The 24,225-nt window shown below is 46.8% G+C and overlaps 1 protein-coding gene across 2 annotated transcripts in view; it reads right to left on the bottom strand.

Annotated features, from left to right (window-relative positions):
• pdia5 (protein disulfide isomerase family A, member 5) overlaps positions 1 to 24,225 on the bottom strand; it is a 161,436-nt gene that overhangs the window by 4,583 nt on the left and 132,628 nt on the right. For both annotated transcript variants that reach the window (XR_005459822.1, XM_038790082.1), the window contains one exon: positions 11,430 to 11,564. Coding sequence is in view for 1 of the 2 variants with exons in the window: in XM_038790082.1 (XP_038646010.1) it covers positions 11,430 to 11,564 (135 nt within the window). In the remaining variant the exon portion in view is untranslated. The remainder of the gene's footprint in view (positions 1 to 11,429; positions 11,565 to 24,225) is intronic.

Genomic DNA, 24,225 nt, shown 5'->3' with positions numbered 1-24,225 from the left:
CCCCCCTGTCCCCAATAACCCGAGACTCCCCCCTGTCCCCAATAACCCGAGACCCCCTCCCTATCCCCAATAACCCGAGACCCCCCTGTCCCCAATAACCCGAGACCCCCCCTGTCCCCAATAACCCAAGACTCCCCCCGTCACCAATAAGCCGAGATTCCCCCCTGTCCCCAATAACCCGAGACTCCCCCCCCGTCCCCAATAACCCGAGACTCCCCCCCCCCTGTCCCCAATAACCCGAGACATCCCCCTGTCCCCAATAACCCGAGACATCCCCCTGTCCCAATAACCCGAGACTCCCCCCCTGTCCCCAATAACCCGAGACATCCCCCTGTCCCCAATAACCCGAGACTCCCCCCCACCCATCCCCAATAACCCGAGACTCCCCCCGCCCCCAATAACCCGAGACACCCCCCCGTCCCCAATAACCCGAGACTCCCCCCCCGTCCCCAATAACCCCAGACTACCCCCGTTCCCAATAACCCGAGACTCCCCCCTGTCCCCAATAACCCGAGGCTCCCCCCCCGACCCCAATAACCCGAGACTCCCCCCTGTCCCCAATAACCCGAGACTCCCCCCCTGTCCCCAATAACCCGAGACTCCCCCCTGTCCCCAATAACCCGAGACCCCCCCCCGTCCCCAATAATCCGAGACTCCCCCCCCGTTCCCAATAACCCGAGACTCCCCCCCGTCCCCAATAACCCGAGACTGCCCCCCGTCCCCAATAAACCGAGAATCCCCCCCCCCGTCCCCAATAACCCGAGACTCCCCCCGTCCCCAATAATCCGAGACTCTCCCCCCCCCCGTCCCCAATAACCCGAGACTCCCCCCTGTCCCCAATAATCCGAGACTCCCCCCCCCCCCCCCCCCCCCCCCCCCCCCCCCGTCCCGTCCCCAATAACCCGAGACTCCTTTACAGATGAAGAATTTGTCTTAACTCAGCCGTGAATATATTCAATGACCAGTGATGTTAATTACTCTCTGCTTATCTCGAGTTAGAGGGACGGGGGCAGAAGAGATACATTTCACAAATGAGAATTTATTTGTGAGGAACTTCAAGCTAAATTAATGCCTTTCTCAGCAAAGGTTAGAAGGAATAAAGTAAAGTTCTGTAGAAGAGTTACAGGGACTGAAATGATAACTAATTCTCTCTCTCCAGGCGCTTTCCAGCATCTTCCATGTTGATATTCAGCACCTGCAGTATTTGCTTTTGTTTGAAGGTTAGGAGGAGATTTGACGGAGATGGAGTGCTTTACTAGAAACAATGATGGAACCAGAATCCATTTCTAAAAACGTGAGTTTGTATTGGAATTTTTCTGAAACAAAAATGAGCTGAATGGTCCAATTCTCTGCTATAACATTTGATGATTCTATTTGTCCAACAGCAGGCTGACATGTGGTGTCGGTGGTTATCACACACTAACCTGATCCCTGTTACCACCAAGATTTTAGCACATGCAGACAGTATTATCAGAGACCCAGGCCTTCTTCCAGACCCTCCCATCAGGCAGAAGGTACAGAAGTCTGAAGACTCGCACATCCAGACATAGGAACAGCTTCTTCCCCACAGCTATAAGACTCCTCACCGACTCCCCCTCAGACTGATCTGTTCCCTGTAAGAACACTATTCATGACGCCCTCGGCTGCTCTTGCTCGTGCATTTGCTTTGTTTGGCCCCTTGTTCCGCACTGTAACCAATCACTGTTTGTCGATGTACCATTTGTCAATGTTCCCTGTTGATTACTCTTTTGTCTACTATGTACGTACTGTGTACACTCCCTTGGCCGCAGAAAAATACTTTTCACTGTACTTCGGTACATGTGACAATAAATCTAATCAAATGAAATTCCAGGAAAGGTTGATGGACAGTTATCATGAGTGGGAACCAGGCCTAATTTTCCCATTTCTAGCTCATAGGTCAATTGTGTCCATAGCACTACTCTAACCAAGGTTACAGGATTCATATCAGATATTGCAACAAAAAAAAAAATACTGCATTTGCGCAGAGAGAAGGGAACTGACGTTTCGAGCCTGGATGACTCTTTGCCAAAGCCAAAGAGAACTGGAAACGGTCAGATGTAGCGATAGGTGGAGGTTGACAACGGTGTCGTGGACAGAAAGACAAAAGGAATGCAAATGGAGGTGATTAAGGCTAAGAAGGGTGCTGATAGTGGTATATTAAGAGATTAGAATGTGTGAATGGCAGAACACAGGTGAGCAGTGTTAAAGGGCAACTAGGAACAGGGAACAGATTGGCCAAGTTTTTGGGGGGGGGGGGTGATGGAAGAACAGAGCAATAGAAGAAATAAAAAATAAATTGATAGAAATAAAAATGGGGTGAAGGTGGAGGAGGGAGTTCACAGTCTGAAATTGTTGAACTCAATGTTAAGTCCGGAAGGCTGTAACGTGCCTAATCGGAAGATGAGGTGCTGTTCCTCCAGCTTACACTGGGTTTGACTGGAACATTGCAGCAGGCCAAGGACGGACATGTGGATGTGAGAGCGGGACGGGGAGTTGAAATGGCAGCGACAGGAAGGTCTGGGTCCTGCTTGCAGACGGGCTGAATGCGTTCTGCCAAGCGATCATCGAGTCTGCATTTAGTCTCTCCGATGTACAGTAGACCACACTGGGAACAGTGAATGCAATAGACCAGATTGAAGGAGGTGCACATGAAGCGCTGCCTCACCTGAAAATGGTGTTTAAGCCCTGGGATGGTCAGCAGGGAGGAGGTAAAGGGGCAGGTGTTACACCTTCTGCGATTGCATGGGAAGGTGAGTGGGAAGAGGGTGACGTATTGGGGGTGATGGAGGAGTGGACTAGGGTATTCCAGAGGGAACGGTCCCTGCAAAATGCTGATAGGGAGAGTGAGGGGAAGATGTTTGGTGGTGGAATCATGCTGGTATTGGTGGAACTGGCGGAGGATGATTCTTTGAATGCTGGGGCTGGTGGGGTGAAAAGTGAGGACAAGGGGGACCCTATCGTGATTTTAGGATGGAGGGCAAGAGGTGAGAGCAGAGGTGCGGCCGATGGGTTGAACACAGTTGAGAGCTCTGGTGACCAGTGGGTGGATATTCAAGATTAAGGAAGAATGAAGACATGTCAGCAGCACCATTTTGGAAAGTGGAATCATCAAACAGATGCTACTGAGGTAAAGGAACTGGGAGAACGGGATGGAGTCCTTACAGAATGTGGAGTGTGACAAGCTATGATCGAGGTAGCTGTGAGAGTCAGTGGGTTTCTAATGGATATTAATGGAGAATCTATTCCTAGAAATTGAAATAGAAAGGTCCAGGAAGGGGAGGGAAGTGTCGGTGATGGACCATGTGAGGGGTGGAAATAGGAAGGAAAATTAATACATTTTTACAGGTCCAAATGGGAACGTGAAGCGGCACCGAAACAGTCGTTGATGTATCAGTAAAAGAGTCATGGAATGGGGCTGGAGTAGGACTGGAACAAGAATGTTCCACATAGCCCATAAAGAGACAGACAAAACCGGGACCCAGGTGGGTGCCCACAGCACAACTTTGGTTTGGAGGAAATAAGACATGTTAAAGGAGAAATTGTTCAGTGAGAGGACACGTTCAGTCAGACGGACGAGTGTTGGTGAATGGCGATTGCTCAGGCCTCTGTTCGAGGAAGAAGAGGAAAGCCCTCAGACCATCCTGGTGGGGAATGGAGGTATAGAGGGATTGGACATCCATGGTGAAGAGGAGACGGTTAGTGCCGGGGAACTGTAAGTTGTTGATATGATGTAAGGCACCGGAGGAATCACTAATGTAGGTGGGAAGGGACTGGACAAGAGGAGAGAATGGAGTCAAGATAGGAAGAAATGAGTTAGGTGGGGCAGGATTAGGCTGACACGATGGGCCGACCGGGACAGCCCTGGTTGTCGATTTTGGGGAGGGGGTGGAAGCGGGCTCTCTGGGGTTGGGAGATTGAGGGTCGAAGCTGTGGAGGGAAGATCTCCAGAGGAGACTAGGTCAATGACAGTTCTGGAAACAATGGCTTAATGCTCGGTGATGGGAATAATCATTTGACCCGTTTCTCTATCAAAGGCCACCATTTACACCTCCATAACATCGTACTCCTCCATTCTTGCCTCAGTCCATCCATCTCCTGAGAAAGCCTTCATCGTGCTTTTATTATCGCTGGATTCAACTATTTCAATGCTCGCCTGTCCATCTTCTACCTTCCAGAAAGTTGAGATCATTCAAATGACCCTAGCAGATAAACTGGAATTAAAATTCTCAGTCTTGTGTTTGATTCTTTTTTAACCCCTCTCTGATTCCATAACCTCCGACAACCCTACAAATTGGAGAGATCTCGGCGTTCCCTCAATTCTAGTCTTGCACATCTGATGATTTCTTTCTCCTCATCATAAGCAACCTTGCTGTTAGCTATCCAAGCTCCAAATTCTGGACATCCCCTCCCCAACCCATTACAACATGGAAACAGGCCCTTCGGCCCAATCTGTCCATGCCGCCCAGTTTCTATCACTAACCTAGTCCCAATTGCCTGCATTTGGCCCATATCCATCTATACCCATCTTTCCATATAACTGTCTGAATGCTTTTTAAAAGATAAAATTGTACCCATCTCTACTACTGCCTCTGGCAGCTCGTTCCAGACACTCACACCCTGTGTGTGAAACAATTGCCCCTCTGGACCCTTTTGTATCTCTCCCCTCAAACCTATGCCTTCTAGTTTAGACTCCCCTATCTTTGGGAAAAGATGTTGATTATCTTCCTCATCTTTGCTCCTCATTATTTTATAGACCTCTATAAGATCACCCCTAAGCCATGGCAGCACAATGGCGCAGTGGTTAGCACTGTTGCCTCACGGTACCGAGGTTCCGGATTAGATCCTGGCTCTGGGTCACTGTCCGTGTGGAGTTTGAACATCTCCCCGTGTGTGTGTGGGTTTCGCCCCTACAACCCAAAGATGTGCAGGGTAGGTGGATTGGCCACGCTAAATTACCCCTTAATTGAAAATATTGAATGGGGTACTCTAAATTTAAAAAAAAAGATCATCTCTAAGCCTCCCACGCTCCAGGGAAAAAGTCCCAGTCTATCCAGCCTCTCCTTATAACTCAAACCAGCAAATCCTGGTAGCATCCTAGTAAATCTTTTCTGCACTCTTTCTAGTTTAATAATATCCTTTCTATAATAGGGTGACCAGAACTGTACACAGTACTCCAAGTGTGGCCTTACTAATGTCTTGTACAACTTCAACAAGACGCCCCAACTCCTGTATTCACTGTTCTGACCAATGAAACCCAAGCATGCCGAATGCCTTCTTCACCATCCTGTCCACCTATGACTCCACCTTCAAGGAGCTATGAACCTGTACTCCTAGATCTCTCTGTGCCATAACTCTCCCCAACACTCTACCATGAACTGAGTAGGTCCTGCCCCAATTCGATCTACCAAAATGCATCACCTCACATTTATCTAAACTAAACTTCATCTGCCATTCATTGGCCCACTGGCCTAATTGATCAAGATCCTGTTGCAATCCTATATAACCTTCTTCACTGTCCCCGATGTCACCAATCTTGGTGTCACCTGCAAACTTACTAACCATGCCTCCTAAATTCTCATCCAAATCATTAATATAAATAACAAATAACAGTGGACCCAGCACTGATTCCTGAGGCACACTGCTGGTCACAGGCCTCCAGTTTGAAAAACAACCCTCTATAACCATCCTTTGTCTTCTGTCGTCTAGCCAATTTGGTATCCAATTGGCTACCTCACCCTGGATCCCGTGAGATTGAACCTTATGCAACAACATAACATGCAGTACTTTGTCAAAGGTCTTGCTAAAGTCCATGTACACAACGTCGACTGCACTGCCCTCATCTATCTTCTTGGTTACCCCTTCAAAAAACTCAATCAAATTCGTGAGACATGATTTTCCACTCTCAAGGCCATGCTGATTGTCTGTAATCATTCCTTGCCTCTCTAAATGCCTGTACATCCTGTCTCTCAGAATACCTTTGAACAACATACCCACCACAGACGTTAGGCTCACAGATCTGTAGTTCCCAGGCTTTTCCCTGTAGCCCTTCTTAAACAAAGGCACAACATTTGCTACTCTCCAATCTTCAGGCACCTCACCTGTGACTGAGGATGATTCAAATATCTCTGTTAGGGGACCCAAATTTTCTCCCTAGTCTCCCTTCAACGTCCTGGGATGCATTTCATTAGGTCCCAGGGATTTATCTACCTTGATGCGCTTTAAGACTTCCAGAACCTCCTTCTCTGTAATATGTACACTCCTTAAGACATCACTATTTATTTACCCAAGTACCCTAACATCCATGCCTTTCTCAACAGTAAATACCGATGAGAAATATACATTTAGGATCTCACCCATCTCGTGGATCCCCACACAGATGGCCTTGTGGATCCTTAAGAGGCCCTACCCTCTCCCTAGTTACACTTTTGCCCTTTATGTATTTGTCAAAGCTCTTTGGATTCTCCTTTGCTTTATCTGCCAAAGCAATTTCATGTCCCCTTTTTTCCCTCTTGATTTCTCTCTCAACTCTACTCCGACAACTACTATAGGCTTTAAGGGGCCCACTTGATCCCAGCTACCTGTGCATGGCATGGGTGGCACGGTAGTACATTGGTTAGCACTGTTGCTTCACAGCGCCAGGGTCTCAGGTTTAAATCCCGGCTTGGGTTACTGTCTGTGCGGAGTCTGTACGTTCTCCCTGTGTCTGCGTGGGTTTCCGCCGGGTGCTCCGGTTTCCTCCCACAAGTCCCAAAAGACGTGCTGTTAGGTCATTTGGACATTCTGAATTCTCCCTCTGTGTACCCGAACAGGCACCGGAATGTGGCGACTCGGGGATTTTCATAGTAACTTCATTGCAATGTTAATGTGAGCCGACTTGTGACAATAAAGATTATTATTATGTCATATGCCTCCTTCTTTTTGACCAGGGCCTCAATTTCCCAGAGTCATCTTGGGTTCCCTATGTCTACCACCCTTGCCCTTCACTCTAAAAGGAATGTGCATACCCTGAACCCTAGTTAACACACTATTGAAAGCATCTCACTTACCAGCTGTCCCTTTGCCTGCCAATCAACTTTTGAAAGTTCCTGTCTAATATCATCAAAATTGGCCTAGCCTCAATTTAGAATTTTAACTTTTGGGCCAGAACTATCAATCTCCATAGCCATCTTAAAACTAATGGAATTATGGTCACTGGTCCCAAAATGATCCCTCACTAACACTGCCCCTGCCCTTCCTTATTCCCCAAGAGGTGGTCAAGTTTTGCCCCATCTCTTGTCGGCCATCCGTATACTGAATGAGGAATTCTTCCTGAATACACTCACCAAATTTCCCTCCATCCAAGCCTCTAATGCTATGGCTTTCCCAGTTAATGCTGGGAAAGTTAAAGTCCCCAACTATTCCCATCCTATCTTCCTTGCAGTAATCTCCTTACATATTTGCTTCTTGATTTCCCGCTGATTTCGGGGGCCTATAGTGCAGTCCTATCAAAGTGATCTCTCCCTTCTTATTTTTCAGTTCTACCCATATAGACTCAGTGGGTGAACTCTTGGATATATCTTCTCTCTGTACTGCCATAATATTCTCCTTAATCAAAACCACAACTCCCCCTCCTCTCCTATTCTATCTTTCCTAGAGCATCTGTACCCCGGAACATTGAGCAACCCGTCCCGTCCCTCCCTTAGCCATGTTTCAGCAATAGCTATAAAACCCCAGTCCCATGTACCCATCCATGCCTTCATAGAATCATAGAACATACAGTGAAGGAGGCCATTCGGCCCATCAAGGCTGCACCGGCCCTTGGAAAGAGCACCTCACTGAAGCCCACACCTCCACTCTATCCCCAGCAACCCCACCCAACCCTTCTGGACACTAAGGGCAATTTTGGATGGCCAATCCACCTAACCTGCACATCTTTGGTCTGTGGGAGGAAACCGGAGCACACGGAGGAAACCCAAGCAGACACAGAGAGAACGTGCAAACTCCGCACAGACAGTGACCCAAGCCGGGAATTGAACCTGGGACCATGGAGCTGTGAAGCGACAGTGCTAACCACTGTGCTACCGTGCCGACCTGCGTGCATTGGCCTTGCCCATCAGGCCACTTGCAGTGAAATAAATGCAGTTTAATATAGACTTCCCTTGCTTTCTGACCTGCTTTCTCAGATCATTTGTCCGGTCATGTTTTGTACACTCTCCCTGTCTTTTATTTCTCTTAGCCTTCCTGGGCCCATTCAGCGAGTTCTCCATAGTCACTGTACCCTGTGGCCCTTTTTGATTGTTGACTTTGGTTTCTCTACCTTTCACTTTTCCCCTTACTGCCTTGTGTTTCTGTCCCCACTTTAATTCCCTCTGACTTCTTGCATCGGTTCCCATGCCCCTGCCACATTAGTTTAAACCTTCCCCAACAGCACTAGTAAACACTCCCCTGAGGACATTGGTTCCAGTCCTGCCCAGCTGCAGACTGTCCGGTTTGTAATGGTCCCACCCCCTCCAGAACCGGATCCAATGTCCCAGGAATTTGAATCCCTCCCTCTTGCACCATCTCTCAAGCCACGCATTCATCTCATCCATCCTGATATTCCTACTCTGACTAGCACGTGGCACTGGTAGCAATCCTGAGATTACTATCTTTGAGTTCTTACTCCTAACTCCCTAAATTCGGCTGTAGGATTCAACACATTTTTTACCTGTATCGTTGATGTCTATGTGCACCACGACAGTTGGCTGATCACCCTCCCCTGCCAGAATGTCCTGCAGCCGCTCCGAGACATCCTTGGCCCTTGCACCAGGGAGGCAACATACCATCCTGGAATCATGTTTGCATCTGCAAAAACGCCTGTCCATTCCCCTTAACATTAAGTCCCCGATCACGATCGCTCTGCCACTCTTTTTCCTGCCCTCCTGTGCAGCAGAGTCAGCCACGGTGCCATGAACCTGGCTGCTGCCACCTTCCCCTGGTGAACTACCTCCCCCAACAGTATCCACTGGACGGAGTTGACCACAGGGGAGCCCTGTTCTGCAGTTGGACACACCTCTTGCAGGCGGAAGAGCCAGGGACACCAGAAGGGTCCTTGAATTCCCACATTGCACAAGAGGAGCATACAACGAATCTGGGTTCTCCTGCCATGACTTAACCTTTATGTTAACTTACAACAACTCAATGGCAAGAGAAAAAAGAAAAGTAAAACTACTTGACAGTCACCAGCCAATCACAGGTCGAGGTGACCGAGTTGACATCTCCCAGAAGCCTCTTCTGCCACCTCTGCTGGACGATTTACTGCACACCCTAAAACCTACTTTTTTGACCAAGCTTCTGGTGATTTCTCTCAATGACTCCTTGTTTGGCTGAGTATTAATTGTCACGCAAATGGGAAGCATGATGGGCAGATCATGGCACAATGGTGACGTCACAGGATTAGTAACCTAGAGATGCAGGCTAATGCTCTGGGGACATGGGTTCAAGTTCCACCAAGGATTTTAATAAATCTGGAATATAAAGCGGCTCTCAGAATAGGCGTTTCAATGGTTGCTGAACTATTCGCAGAGTCCGCATTTGGTTCTTTCCATCAAAGGAGGTCATCAACAAAATTAAACAGACACAAAAACTCATCATGAAGTTCCCAGCTCTGTGGAAAAGAGTGCAAAAATGGACAATGAGTAAGGAAGAGGCAGCTTTTCACAGAGCAGGAATTACATTTGCAGAATCTAATCTTTTTTCAAAACCATTCCCCCCCCCCCCAACCTGTCCATACCAGAACGAATTCATTATTTGTATTTTCAAAAATAATTCGAACTGTGAAGCGTTTTGTTGAGGAAAGGCAGCATACAAATGCCTATTATTAAAAATAAAATATTTTACAGGATGAAAACCTATGTCTCTGAATGACTGAAGTTATTTGAAAATGTAATTTCTGTGAGTAGACCGAACTGCTCAATCCTGCGTGGCTGCAGGTCACTTGTATCTAAGACGTTGGCAATTTACTGATCTGAAAATTGCTCTATCGTGCAGTATTTTTTCTTCAGGCTGAGTCCTGTGAATGATAAATGCCAGACTTAAAATCTTTGAGCCAAGCTACCGAGTGCGCTCCACAGGTAGAACTTTTCTTTGCCCGATATTGACTGGTCGGTGCTCTCTTTTCTCCCCCCCCCCCCCAAAGAGATGCACTCCACTTACGAAATGCGACTTGGCCTATATTATGCACAGTTGGGGCTTGGGAAGGATTTACTGAGCTAAAACCGCGCTGCCCAGGAGGGCTACTTGAATGTCCCCTGCTGGGTCTCAGGCTAGGACCACTCGCTTATTAGAAAGACCTGTACGACCTCAGAATGTCCAAGTGCTTTATTGCCAATGAAGTGCTTTTGAAGAGCAGAAAGCGAGGCAGCCAATTTGTGAATAGCAGTGTCCCACGTGCAGAAGAGGTAAATGACCAGATAGTGTCTGTGACAGTGACCTTGGCTGAGAAACATGTCGGCCAGGGAACCAGGGAGAATTCAAAACAAAAACTGAAAATGCTGGAAATACTCAGCAAGTCTGTGGAGACAGAACCCTCCAGTTCTGTGAACTTTCAAGAGAGATTTCACCCACCCCCCCACCCCCGAACAGTGTCATGGGATATTTTACACTAAGGTTAAGCAATGGCGTGGTAGCATCGTCACTGACTAGCAATCCAGAGACCCTGGCGACCTGGGTTCAAATCCAGCCACAGCAGATATTGACATCTGCATTTAATAAAAATCTGGAATTAAAAACCTAATGATGACCATGAAACCGTTGCTGATTGTTGTAAACATTCATCTGGTTCGCTAATGTCCTTTAGGGACGGAAATCTGCCGCACGTGACTCCAGGTCAACAGCGATGTGGCTGATTCTTAAATGCGCTCCAAAATGGCCCGGCAAACCGCTCAGTTCAAAGGCAATTAGGGATGGGCAACAAATGCTGGCCCAGTCAGCGATGCCCACATCCCAATCGAATAAAATAAATAAATTCCACTTGATAGCAGACAGGGATTCAATTTAGGCACTTATTCAAAAAGCAGAACCTCTGACAATGTAGCGTTCCCTCAGTACTGCTAGGTTTTGTGTTCAAGTGCCTGAGTGAGGTTCGGCCCCCACATCCTTCTGATTCAGAACGGAGTGTGTTGGCCACTGGGTCACAGCTGGCACCTATTAGCGTGCTGGCTTACACACATCTGGAGCCAAAAGGGGACAACAGCTGCCCACCATGTCCAGTTTACCCACCGCAGGTTTCATTACACTAGCTGGTCAATCAACAGTGATGCCTGGAAACAGTGAACCAGCCAGATTCAGAAACCACCTCCAGAGTACTGACTTAAATCAGTGCCAACCATTAGGCGTGTTAGCTTGGAGCCGCCTCACACCGACTCCTCCTAGAAGAATGTTGCACTCACCGCTCTTTCCCCACTGTACCTCTCCACAAATTTGCCATAATTGTAATAGCTGATCATGGGGTATCCCTCCACACCTTCCTGCTTGCATAACTCGTGATTCTGTCCTTTAGTGCAATCGACTGCGGCGTAGGCAATCTGCAAGATATAAAATGAAAAGAAGCTAATCCACAAGTGAGATAAAACAGACAGCATGCTTAGGACTGAACGGAGAGCAGTGATAGGATCATGTGGTGCACTGCAGAATTAAAGCCGTTTTATCTTATTGGTCAAGCTCTTTGGGATCAGTTAACTGACCTCTGGGAGCTGGCAACCCCCTCCCCATGCTCACACACAACACACAGAACTGAAAGAAGTTATTAGGACCAACCAATTTGCGCTCCAGCCGATCAGGCTTCCTCCCATCATTCCTCATCATAATCTTCAAATCCCTTCTCCCTTGTCTGCTTAGCCAGTTTCCCCCTTAATCCCAGTGGTAGTGAGCTCCACATTCGTTTACTCCCTGGGGAAAGAGGTTTCTTCTGAATTCTCGCTTTTATTCCTTTACGACTATCTAATATTGGCCTAGTTTTGCTCTTTCTCAAGTGTAAACACTCTGCATTCATGCTATCAGAACCGTTAATGGTTATAAAGACCTCCCCTCTTTCGGCTGACTGCAAGATGGGTGCAAGAGGGCCTGGTTTAGCTCACTGAGCTAAATCGCTGGCTTTTAAAGCAGACCAAGCAGGCCAGCAGCACGGTTCGATTCCCTTACCAGCCTCCCCGGACAGGCGCCGGAATGTGGCGACTAGGGGCTATTCACAGTAACTTAATTGAAGCCTACTCGTGACAATAAGCGATTTTCATTATCATGTAGGCCTGAAAAAGATGTTAATGTTGGTTCTGTGCATCCTGGCAGACTAATATTTGGCCCTATGCATTTAGAGGCCTGGGACAAGAAACATCAGGAAGAGCAAATTATGAAGCCCAAAGAATGTGGGTCCAACATCACTTCCAGCAGGCATCTCCTTTAATTCAAGCACTGTCAACGGCTTGTTGGGGGATTGGTGGGGAGCAAGCAGCGCAAGGGAAACTATGCATTGACCGGTCAGCCTGGCACCCAGTGTAAAAGCGAGGCATGGTTTCCCACTGTGCAGCTCACCAAAACAGGTAGCTCCAGATAGCAAGTTTCATCCTCCCATGCAAAGTGCACCAATGTCAAATTATTAACACAATACATAATTGAAGGAATGCACTTGCTAGAGCACAAGGGAGTTCATATGATAACTATCATTGGCCGTTGTAAAAACCCATAGGGACAGGAAACCTGCCATCCTTATCTGGTCTGACCTACATGTGACTCCAGCCCCACAGCAATGTGGTTGACTCTTAACTGCCCTCTGGGATGACCCAGGAAGCCACTCAGTTCAAGGGCAATTAATAGGCAATAAATGCTGGCACAGCCAGCAACACGCCCATGGAAGAATAAAGAAAGAAAAAAGCTACACAAAACCCTGATTAGACCAAACCTCGAATCTTTCGTTCTGGCGCTGGGCATGGAAGAAGAGATCTGCACAGATTTACCGTAATGCCACCTGAACTCTAAGTTCATAGAATTCCTCTAGTGCAGAAAGGGGCCATTTGACCCATCGAGTCTCCACCGGCCCTTGCTCCGGTAGAGCACCCTACCTAGGCCCAATCCTCTGCCCCTATCCCTGTAACCCCACCTAACCTTTTGGGCAATATGAACAAGGCCAATCCACCTAACCTGCACACCTTTGGATGTGGGAGGAAAGCGGAGCACCCGGAGGAAACCCACGCGGACACGGAGAACACGTGCAAACTCCACAGTCACCCGATGTCGGAGTTGAACCCGGATCCCTGGCACTGTGAGGCAGCGGTGCTAACCACTGTGCCATGACCAGTTAAGTTACCAGTTTAAAAAATAATAATAATTTAGGTCAGCATTATTGCCCTTTACACAATTTTGGGTTGCATTTCCCGAACGTTTAGGGGTGGTTTGATTGAAGTTTCCAAGTTATTTATGAAGACCTGGTTGGTTAGATAGAGAGAGGCCATTTTTGTTGGAACTAGAATATATACCTAAAAAACTAGAGTCAGAAACACTCATACTGCAGAGGATGGTAGCAGTTGGCAACTTTTCCACAAATAGTAGTATTCTAATGAAAAATGAAAATCGCTTATTGTCACGAGTAGGCTTCAATGAAGTTACTGTGAAAAGCCCCTAGTCGCCACATTCCGGCGCCTGTACCAGGGAGGCTGGTACGGGAATTGAACCGTGCTGCTGGCCTGCTTGGGTCTGCTTTAAAAGCCAGTGATTTAGCCCAGTGAGCTAAACCAGCCACGCGATTCGAGATCAGTAGTTAATTTTAAATCTGAGATTGCTAGATTGTTGAGAGATTGTTGTTAGCCAAGGCCATTAAGCGATGCGGGACGAAGTTGCAGACATGAAGCTAGTTCACAGGGTGCTTTTGCGCTTTCATCTGGCACAGGTTCCTGGAAGGAAAGTGATGGCGCATGTTTAAGAAACAGAAGCTAAGCTAAATTGGTACTTTACTTTACATCTTACATTTCCCCCCACTTCCTCCACAGGAATTTTGTTGAGGCCGGAACAGTCGGAAGGGGAAACACTCCCGGGAGCGAGCGAGCGAGAGCTATGTTTGGAATGCAAGTTGCCAATATTGTGCAACAGCAGTAGGCACGTGCACGTGTGTGTAATTCTCTCCGTGCTGATAAAGAGTACGAGACAAAAACACAGAGGAAATTCACCCTTTGACCTGCCAACTGTGAAAATTCCAATAAGCTTTGTAATTACTCTATTCATGCTGCCATCACAATCTTATATCCATGTAAGAATGACATTTGAGCGTACAATAAATTCCGTGCCCAACTAACATTATGGCGTGCAATTCTGATGGCAGGACTGATTAGAAACAAGTGCCATGAAATGCCATGTGATTTAGTTTGCATCTGTCACGATTGCTAAATTTCAAAGTAGTACAGTTCACAGAATGATCAGTCCACTGGAGCAATTCACTTGTTGTGACTAACAGCAAAAGTGCAGAGAGGGGCACTGAACAGCAAAGTGACTGGAGATAGACAAACTTAAATGAGACAGGCAAGTTGTTGCCGCCAATTCCTGTTATTTTATATTGCCAAATGATTTTCTTCTCCCCTCTTGGAAGCATTGAAGGGGCCTTCTGCTACCTCAGCCGTTCTCCATGCGTGAACTCAGCTGTTTGATCGCAGGGATTTTGTGACCGATTTGATCATGCCCTTATCAGATGCCAGTGCCCCCCAACAGGTTCCCTCTCCCTGGCTCAAGCACAAGCGTTTATGCAAGGGTCGTAAGTTAGCAAAGTATCCCTCTTTGCTTCATGTGGCACACATGGAATAGGTGTGGGAGGGGAAGGAGGCCGAATTAGAGATGATTGAAAGCGTTATGAACAAGGCTCACTAAGATGGGTCAAGAGAATTCCAGGGTTGTATAATGTTAATTTGGAGGCAAATATCAAAAGAACTTGCATTTATGTAGCTTCATTCACACCATCAGGATGTCTGAAAGTGCTTTAAAGCCACTGAAGCGCTTTTTAAAGTGCAGGAGGCACATCAGCTAACTTGCACGTAAACCGCCACAAACAGCAATGTGACAATGACCAAATAAGAGATGTTCTCAGGAGTGGGAATGACTCCCTGCGCTGCCAGTGCATGGGTCATTTGGCATTCACCCTGAAGGGCACACAGGGCCTTGCTTTAAGGTCTCAGCCAAAAGATGGTATCTTGGACGGTGCAGCACTCCCTCACTACTGCACTGGGATGTCAGCCGAGGTTTTTGTGTTTACGTCTCTGAACTGGGACTTGAACCAACAAACCTCTGGCTGAACATGCGAGGTCACTATGCACGGAGCCATGGCTGAATGCCTTGCGAAATAGGTGCAACATACTAGATTTGGACGAGGACAAAAACTTGGATGTAGAATTTGAGGCGGCAGAGATAAAGCGAGGCCTTAGTGTGATCCGTAAGTCAGAACCACAATTTTGAAGATTGTAGTGTGCACAAACAGTGAACATTGAGAAAGAAACTGGAATTCACATGACATGGCGAGTCAATGGAAGCCATAGCAACTTGCATTCATAGAACAGGATAAGGGCGATGGAGTAATGAGCTGAAATCTCTTCAAGGTGAAGTTTGGGAGGATGGTGATGGAAGTATTGGGAGTAGATTAGGCCTGGAGGAGATGCAGGCATTGGTGAGGAGATTGCAAATCTTTGGAATTTTCTAGCCCAGAGGGTTGTGGATGCTCCATTGGTGAATACACTGAAGGTTGGGACAGACAGAACTTTGGTCTTTCTGGAACCAAAGGATATAGGTGCTTGTAATGGTTATAGGATGTGCATCGGGGATGGGTTTGAAGCTTAGTTGAGGATCAGACATGGCACGGAGGCAGTGGTATTGTCAATGGACTAGTAATCCAGAGATCCAGGGTAATGCTCTAGAATGGCAGATGGGGGAATTAATTTGTCATTATGGTCTAATGATGACCATTGTGTATTTCTGTAAATAACAATCTGGTTCACCAAGGGGAGGAAATCTGCTGTCCATACCTGGTCTGGCCCACATGAGACTTCAGGCCCACAGCAGTATGGCTGACTTTTAAGTGTCTTCTGAAATGGCCGAGCAAGACAATTATATGGGAATAGAGGGATATGGGCCAAATGACTAGCTTTGTGTTAAAAACTGGGCAGCAGAGACAAGTTGGGCCGAAGGTCCTGTTTCCATACTGTAAACCTCGGACTCTAAGCCACTCAGTTCAAGGGTAATTCAGGGTGGGCAACAAATGTTGGACTACCCAGCGATACTGACATCCCATGAATGAATTTTTAAAAACATGATTGGGTTCACCCCAAGTGCAGTGAAGGTAGGTGCAATTGCATTGAGGTATCAAGCCTCTGACAAGACTTTGGAGCACAGAAGACAGTTTTCCTTAATGTGTCCAGTTTGAGATTAACTAATTCAGCACAGCTCAAGAAGTGGGACATCCTCATGTGCTTACATGCAGTCACTCTCAATCTTGGATCAAGGGAGCCTGACTTATCTGACCAACTTGGTGGATTTTTCAAAGAGGTGACCAGGTGTTGTAGAGGAGGGAAATGCATTTGACGTAGTCTACTTGGACTTCAGCAAGACTTTCGATAAGGTCCCAAATGGGAGACTGATAGCGAAGGTAAGAGCCCATGGGATCCAACAAAATTTGGAAAATTGGAACTAGAATTGGCTGAGTGGCAGGAAGCAGCAAGTGATGGAAGGAGAATTGGAGGCATAGACTATTTTCTAAATAGGGAGATGCTTAGGATATCAGAAGCACAAAGGGACTTTGGAGTCCTTATTCCCGATTCTCAAATTTAACGTGTAGGTTCAGTTGGCAGTTAGGAAGGCAAAATGCAATGTTAGCATTCATGTCGAGAGGGCTAGAATACAAGACCAGGGATATACTTCTGAAGCTGTATAAGGCTCTGGTCAGACCCCCATTTGGAGTATTGTGAGCAGTTTTGGGTCCCGTATCTAAGGAAGGAAAAGCTGGCCTTTGAAAGGGTCCAGAGCAGGTTCACAAGAATGATCCCAGGAATGAACAGCTTGTCATATGAGGAACAGTTGAGGGCTCTGGGTCTGTACTTGTTGGGAGTTTAGAAGGATGAAGGGGGGGGGGGGGGGCGGAGATCTTATTGAAACTTACAGGATACTGCGAGGCCTGAATAGATTGGCCGTGGAGACGATGTTTGCACTAGTAGGAAAAACTAGAAGCAGAGGACACAATCTCAGACGAAAGGGGCGATCTTTTAAAAGAGAGATGAGGATGAATTTCTTCAGCCAGAAGGTGGTGAATCTGTGGAGGCCAAATCACTAGTGTCTTTAAGACAGAGATAGATAGGTTCTTGGTTAATAAGAGGATCAGGGGTTATGGGGAGAAGGCAAGAGAATGGGGATGAGAAAAATATCAGCCATGATTGAATGGCGGAACAGACTCAATGGGCCGAGCGGCCTAATTCTGCCCCTATGTCTTATGGTCTTATGGAAAAAGGGTGCTTTTCTGACTGCAAATTCATGTCCAATGGGGTCAAGCAGGGATCAGTGTTGGGACCCCGCTGCTTGTGATTTATATAAATGATTTAGATTTGAATGTAGGAGGGTTGATCAGTAAGTTCGCAGATGATACCAAAATTGGTGGTGGGGTAAATAGTGAGGAGGATAGCCTTAGATTACGAGGATATAGACAAGCTAATCAGATGGGCTGATCAGTGGCAAATAGCATTCAGTCCCGATAAGTGTGGGGTGATGCACTTGGGCTGGACAAAGAAGGCAAGGGAATATATGATGAACGGCAGGACCTTGGGAAACACTGACAATCAAAGGGAATTTGGTGCACATGTACACCGGTACCTCATGGTAGCAGGGCAGGTAGGTACAATGGTTAAGAAGGCATACGGTATACTTGCCTTTATTAGCCGAGGCATAACGTTTAAGAACGTTAAAATGTTAGTTAGGCCACAGCTAGCATATTGTGTGCACATTTTGGAGGGAAGTGATGGCATCAAGAAAGGGTGTAGAGGAGATTTACCAGGATAGTGCCTGGTATTGAGTTTTAGTTATGAAGAGACATTGGGTAGACTAGGCTCATTTTCCTTGGAGCAGAGGAGACTGAGGGAGTGAAATGATTGAGATGTAGAAAATTATGACAGGAGATAGAGTAGACAGGAAGAATTTTTTTCTCATTAGTGGAGGGATCAATGACCTGGGGACATAGATTTAAGGGAAGGGGCAGGAGTTTTAGCGAGGATGTGAGGTACAACTTTTTCCACCCAGAGTGTGATGGGAGTCTGGAACTCGCTGCCTAAAAGGGTGGTTGGGGGCAGAGGTCCTCGTAATATTTCAGAAGTATTTAGATGTGCATTTGCGATCCCAAAGCAGACAAGTGCTGGAAAATGGGGTTAGAATAGTTAACTGATTGTTTTTGACCGGTGAAGGCACGATGGGCCTTTACTGTGCTGTATGACTCTGTGACAGTGCATTTAGCCTGCTTGAAACGGCCAGGATCCTATTTGTGTAACTGCTTTATTGGCAAAGAGAAAAGGGCCTAATGGAATTGTTATTGACAGTCATGTGGGAAAATAGGGAAAGTGAACAAAGCAGCATAAAATGCATTGATTCTTGCCGCTGTTTGCAAGATGTGCAGGAACAGGCATTGTTTTATTCCATTAACGCTAGTTGCTAATCAATATGTGCTCTGCAAAGCAAGGTTGCGCCGAAGCATAGGTCAATAACCACATCTCTGACACATCACATCATTTTGCATTTAGGTAATCCTGGATTTAGCTTCTTAAAATTGGAATTTCTGCAACTCACTGGTGGCAGTGCATCAGCTAATAAAGGTTAAATTACGAGGTCAACTTGCATAGACCTGGCTTATATTCCCGGGAGTGGAGAAGATTAAGGGGTGATCGAATCGAGGTGTTTAGGATGATTAAAGGATTTGATGAAGTACAGAGAGCAAAACTATTTCCTCTGTTGGTGGTGGTGGGGGGGGGGGGGGGGGGGGGGGGGAATGCAGAACAAGGGGACATAATCTTAAAATTAGAGTTCAGCTGTTCAAATTGAGGCTCGGAAGCACAGCTTCATACAAAGGGCAGTGGGAATCTGAAACTCTTTCCCAACAAGTTGTTGCAGTTGAAGGGGTGAACTGAAAATGGTATAACTGGGATAGGTCAGATGTTTTTGTTATGCAAGTGCATTAACGGTTACAGAATCACAGGATTTAGGAGCAGGAATCGGCCATTCAGCTTGTTCCATCATTCAATGTGACCACGGCTGTGGCCAACTCCACTTTTCAGCGCGTCCACCACAACCCGAAGACTCTAACCCTTGACACCATTGTCTATCAAGAACCTAACTTCACTTTGAATTAATTCAGCGGCCCTGCCTCCACTGATTTTTGCTGAAGAGAATTTCACCTGCTAACATCCCATTTAGAGAAGCATTCTCCTCATCTCAGTCCCAGAGATCCCAGAGGATTGGATGGTGGTTAATGGAACACCACTGTTTAAGAAGAGAGGGAGGTAGAAGAAGGGAAATTATAGGCTGGTTAGCCCGACTTCGGTCATTGGTAAGATTTTAGAGTCTGTTATTAAAGATGAGATCGCAAAGCACTTGGAAGTGCATGATAAAATAGGACTGAGTCAGCACGGCTTTGTCAAAGAGAGGTCGTGTCTGACAAATCTGTTAGAGTTCTTTTGAGGAGGTAACAAGCAAGTTAGACAAAGGAGAACCAGTGGACGTGATTTATTTAGATTTCCAGAAGGCCTTTGACAAGGTGCCGCATAGGAGACTGTTAAATAAGTTAAGAGCTCATGGTATTTAAAGGTAAGATCCTGGCATGGATAGAGGATTGGCTGACTGGCAGAAGGTAAAGAGTGGGGATAAAGGGGTCTTTTTCAGGATGACAGCCGGTGACTAGTGGTGTGCCTCAGGGGTCTGTGCTGGGACCCCAACTTTTTATAATACACATTAATGATCTGGGAAAAGGTACTGAAGGCACTGTTGCTAGGTTTGCAGATGATACAAAGATCTGTAGAGGGACAGGTAGTATTGAGGAAGCAAGGGGGCTGCAGAAGGACTTGGACAAGCTAGGAGAGTGGGCAATGAAGTGGCAAATGAAATACAATGTGGAAAAGTGTGAGGTTATGCACTTTGGAAGGAGGAATCCAGGCATAGACTATTTTCTAAATGGGGAAATGTTTCGGAAAGCAGAAGCACAAAGAAACTTGGGAGTCCTTGTTCACGATTCTCTTAAGGTTAATGTGCAGGTTCAGTCGGCAGTTAAGAAGACAAATGCAATGTCAGCATTCATGTCAAGAGGGTGAGAATACAAGACCAGGGAGGTACCTCTGAGGCTGTTTAAGGCTCTGGTCAGACCCTATTTGGAGTATTGTGAGCAGCTTTGGGCCCCATATCTAAGGAAGGATGTGCTGGCCTTGGAAAGGGTCCAGAGGAGATTCACAAGAATGATCCCTGGAATGAAGAACTTGTTGTATGAGGAGCGGTTGAGGACTCTGGGTCTGTACTCATTGGAGTTTACAAGGATGAGGGGGATCTTATTGAAACTTACAAGATACTGCGAGGCCTGGATAGAGTGGACGTGGAGAGGATGATTCCACTTGTAGGAAAAGTAGAACCAGAGAACACCATCTCAGATTAAAGGGACGATCCTTTAAAACAGAGATGAGGAGGAATTTCTTCAGCCAGAGGGTAATGAATCTGCGGAACTCTTTGCCACAGAAGGCTGTGGAGGCCAATTCACTGAGTGGCTTTAAGACAGAGATAGGTTCTTGATTAATAAGGGATCAGGGGTATGGGGAGAAGGCAGGAGAATGGGGATGCGAAAAAATCAGCCATGATTGAATGGTGGAGCAGACACGATGGGCCAAGTGGCCTAATTCTGCTCCTATGTCTTATGGTCTTTAAAGGGACACCTCTTATTCTTAAACTGTGTGGCCTAGTTCTAGTCTCCCGTACCATCCTTCTTGTATCCACCCTGTCAAGTCCCTTCAATAAGATCACCTCTCATTCTTCTAAACTCTAATGGACTTTAACCTGGTGTTGTAAGACTTCTTACTATTGGATTTCGGCCCAATCTTCCTTCACAAACTAAGATCTTTGTCCCAGAAGTTAGTTGAGTGAAGCTTTTCACAGATTAATACAGTGCAGAAGAGACCCTTCAGCCCATCGAGTCTGCACTGACACATGAAAAACACCTGACCTGCCTACCTGATCCCATTTGCCAGCACTTGGTCCATAGCCTTAAATGTTTTGATGTGGTAAGTGCTCACACAGATACTTTTTAAAGGATGTGAAGCAACCCACCTCTACCACCCTGCCAGTCAGTGCATTCCAGACCCTCTGGGTAAAAATGTTTTTCTTCAAATCCCCCCTAAACCTCCTCCCCCTCACCTTGAACTTGCGTTCCCTCGTAACAGAACCTTCAACTAGGGGAACAGCTGCTTTCTATCCACCCTGTCCATGTCCCTCATAATCTTGTACACCTCGATCAGGTCACCCCTGTGTTCTCTGCCCCAGCGAAAATAACCCAAGCCTATCTAACTTCTCTTCATAACTTAAATGTTCCATCCCAGGCAATATCCGGGTGAATCCTCCAGTGCAATCACATCCGTCCTATAATGTGGCCACCAGAAACGCACACGCTACAAGCTTTTCTGAAATGCTTCGAACAAAAAGTGGGGAAATGAACTTCTGGTGACGTGATGTAGGGGGAAGATGCACACAAGGTGGCTCCCTCTAGAGTACTGTTGTTTTTGCCCTTTTTCTTGGTGTCACAGATCATTTATTCTTCGGAAACCCACTGTTCTTGTAGCAAGAGGTCTTTTATGACTGAAATGTCCAAAAAGATCAAGTAAAAGGCGGCTGGGAGCAGAAACTCATCAACAGAGTCGGAGGCGTCTTCGGAGTTCACTGACAAGTAAAATGGCGGAGTCAGTATCTGATTCTCCATCCACTCGACTACCGGCCGAAGTTCTTTCTGGGACCTTGGTTAAGGAATTTGAAAAGCACTGACGAATTTGTCAGAAGACCTCAAGAAATCAATCGGAAGATTGGCCCCATTTTCAGCAGCTCTCGGGAAAACTAATCAGCCTGTTGGAAGTCCAGGGAGCCACGATCAAAAGTATGAAGGCGTCCTCATCGGACCACAGTGATTGGGGTTGCCGTGCTGGAAATGGGATGGCTTTCGATGACCGTAACAAATAGATCTTCAGAACCAAACATGAATAACCTAGAAAATAGGGTCCACAAGGGAAAATATTCGGATTGTGGGGTTGCTGGAGGCTTTGCGTCCATGGCGTACTTCTCAGGCAATGTTCTGCAAAACGGTGGGTGAGGAAGGATTCACGTTCCCCCCTGAATTGGACCGAGCCCATCGCAGACTTCGGCCGAGGCCCATAGTGTGCGGCAATAGTGAGGTTCCATAGCATCAAGAAAAAAAGGAGGGTCTTGTGATGGTCAAATGAACACCGTGACTTTAAGTGGGAACTCCCCATCATCAGGTTCTTTCAGGGAGCGGGTGCAGAGCTAGCAAAGAAGAGGGCCGCGTTCAATGGAGTCAAGGCCACCCTATAAAAGAGTGTAGTTCTTTGGTTTGGTCCATCCTGCTCGGCTTAGAGTGACTTTGGAGTTCTTTGACGTGCTGGGAGAGGGAGACTCTTTTGTTAAAAGACACACTGGGCACGGAATTGGGCGTTTGGCTTTGTCGACGGGCACGTTGCATTGTTGGGGTTTCATGTCTGTTCGCGTTTTTTCTTATTCTTATTGGGATTGAATTCCTACTAGTTCTTGATTAGAATTGGGACTTTAATAATCCTTATTGACACAAGTAGGCTTACATTAACACTGCAATGAAGTTACTGTGAAAAGCCCCTAGTCGCCACATTCCGGCGCCTGTTCGGGTACACCGAGGGCGAATTCAGAATGTCCAATTCACCCAACAAGCACATCTTTGGACTGAGAGAGGAAACTGGAGCACCCTGATGAAACCCACGCAGACACGGGCAGAACATGCAGACTCCGCACAGACAATGACCCAAGCCGAGAATTGAACCCGGGACCCTGGCGCTGTGAAGCAACAGCACTAGTCTGTTGTGTTGATATGTAGTTCCCTTTCGGTGCGCAAGGTAAATGGGATTTGTATCGATTTTTCTCTTCCTGCAGTTGGGAGTCTCCCTGTTAACTGAAGAGTTAGTTAATGGGAGTGATTTTCTAGGGTCCGCTGCAGCTCTTCATAGTATTTGTTTTAAAGATAAGGTGCTTCAAGTTCCTGTTTTGTTTGGGTTTACTAGACGTGGACTTTAGTAGTCTTTGCTTGCTTCGTTTCTATTTGTATTTGCACTTGGGTGTGGTTACGTTCAATGGTGATGGCGGTGGTGGTGGGGGGGGGGGGGGGGGGGGTGTGGCACAGTGGTCTCTCCTGGTGGAAATGGCTGACTCTGGGGTGGGGAAGGGGTGGTGGGAGACCTCCAATTTGTTTGGTCACCTGGAACATTAGAGGCTTGAATGGCCCAGTGAAAAGATCGAGGGAATGAGTTTAAATTCCAATGTGGTGTTTTTGCAGGAGACCCATTTGCAGGGCAGGGATCAAACTAGGTTGCGCAAGGGTGGATAGGGCAGGATTTCCATTCAGGTTTCGAGGGTAGGGCCAGGAGTGCGGCAATTTTAATTAATAAAAGAGTTCAATTTTCTGTCTCTTTTAAGATTTTAGCCGACCGGTTGATATACGTTGCTGTCTGTGGCTCTCTGGTGAGCACCCCGGTTGTCCTGGTTAACATTGACGCCCACAACTGGGATGATACTAATTGTATTAATTCCCTGCTGGCCTCTCCCCAATTTAGACTCGCATCAGCTTTTTATAGTGGGAACCTGAATAGTGCCTTGGACCCCAGATTGGATCTTTCCAAGCCTAAATCTCTTGCTCTATCGTAGATGACCAAGGCTTTGTTGTCTTTCATGATGCAGATGGGTGATGGGGAATAGATCCTAGGTGGCTTTTTGCACCCAAGCAATTTGATTTTTTCCACATGTCTACCAAGTATAATCGCTATTGGCTTCCTCATTTTAGATAGGTCTCTCCTCCCTTCAGTGGTGGTGGTGACGGCGGAGTATGGAGCAATTGCTATTTCGGATCACACCCCGCACTTCATTGATTTGTTGTCAGAGTCTGGCCCCACCCAATGTTCATCA

The sequence above is a fragment of the Scyliorhinus canicula genome, chromosome 2 (assembly GCF_902713615.1).
Source record: "Scyliorhinus canicula chromosome 2, sScyCan1.1, whole genome shotgun sequence".
NCBI lineage: Eukaryota > Metazoa > Chordata > Chondrichthyes > Carcharhiniformes > Scyliorhinidae > Scyliorhinus > Scyliorhinus canicula.
The sequence above is the reverse complement of the archived record's forward strand: the minus strand, read 5'-3'. Positions and strand labels throughout refer to the sequence as shown.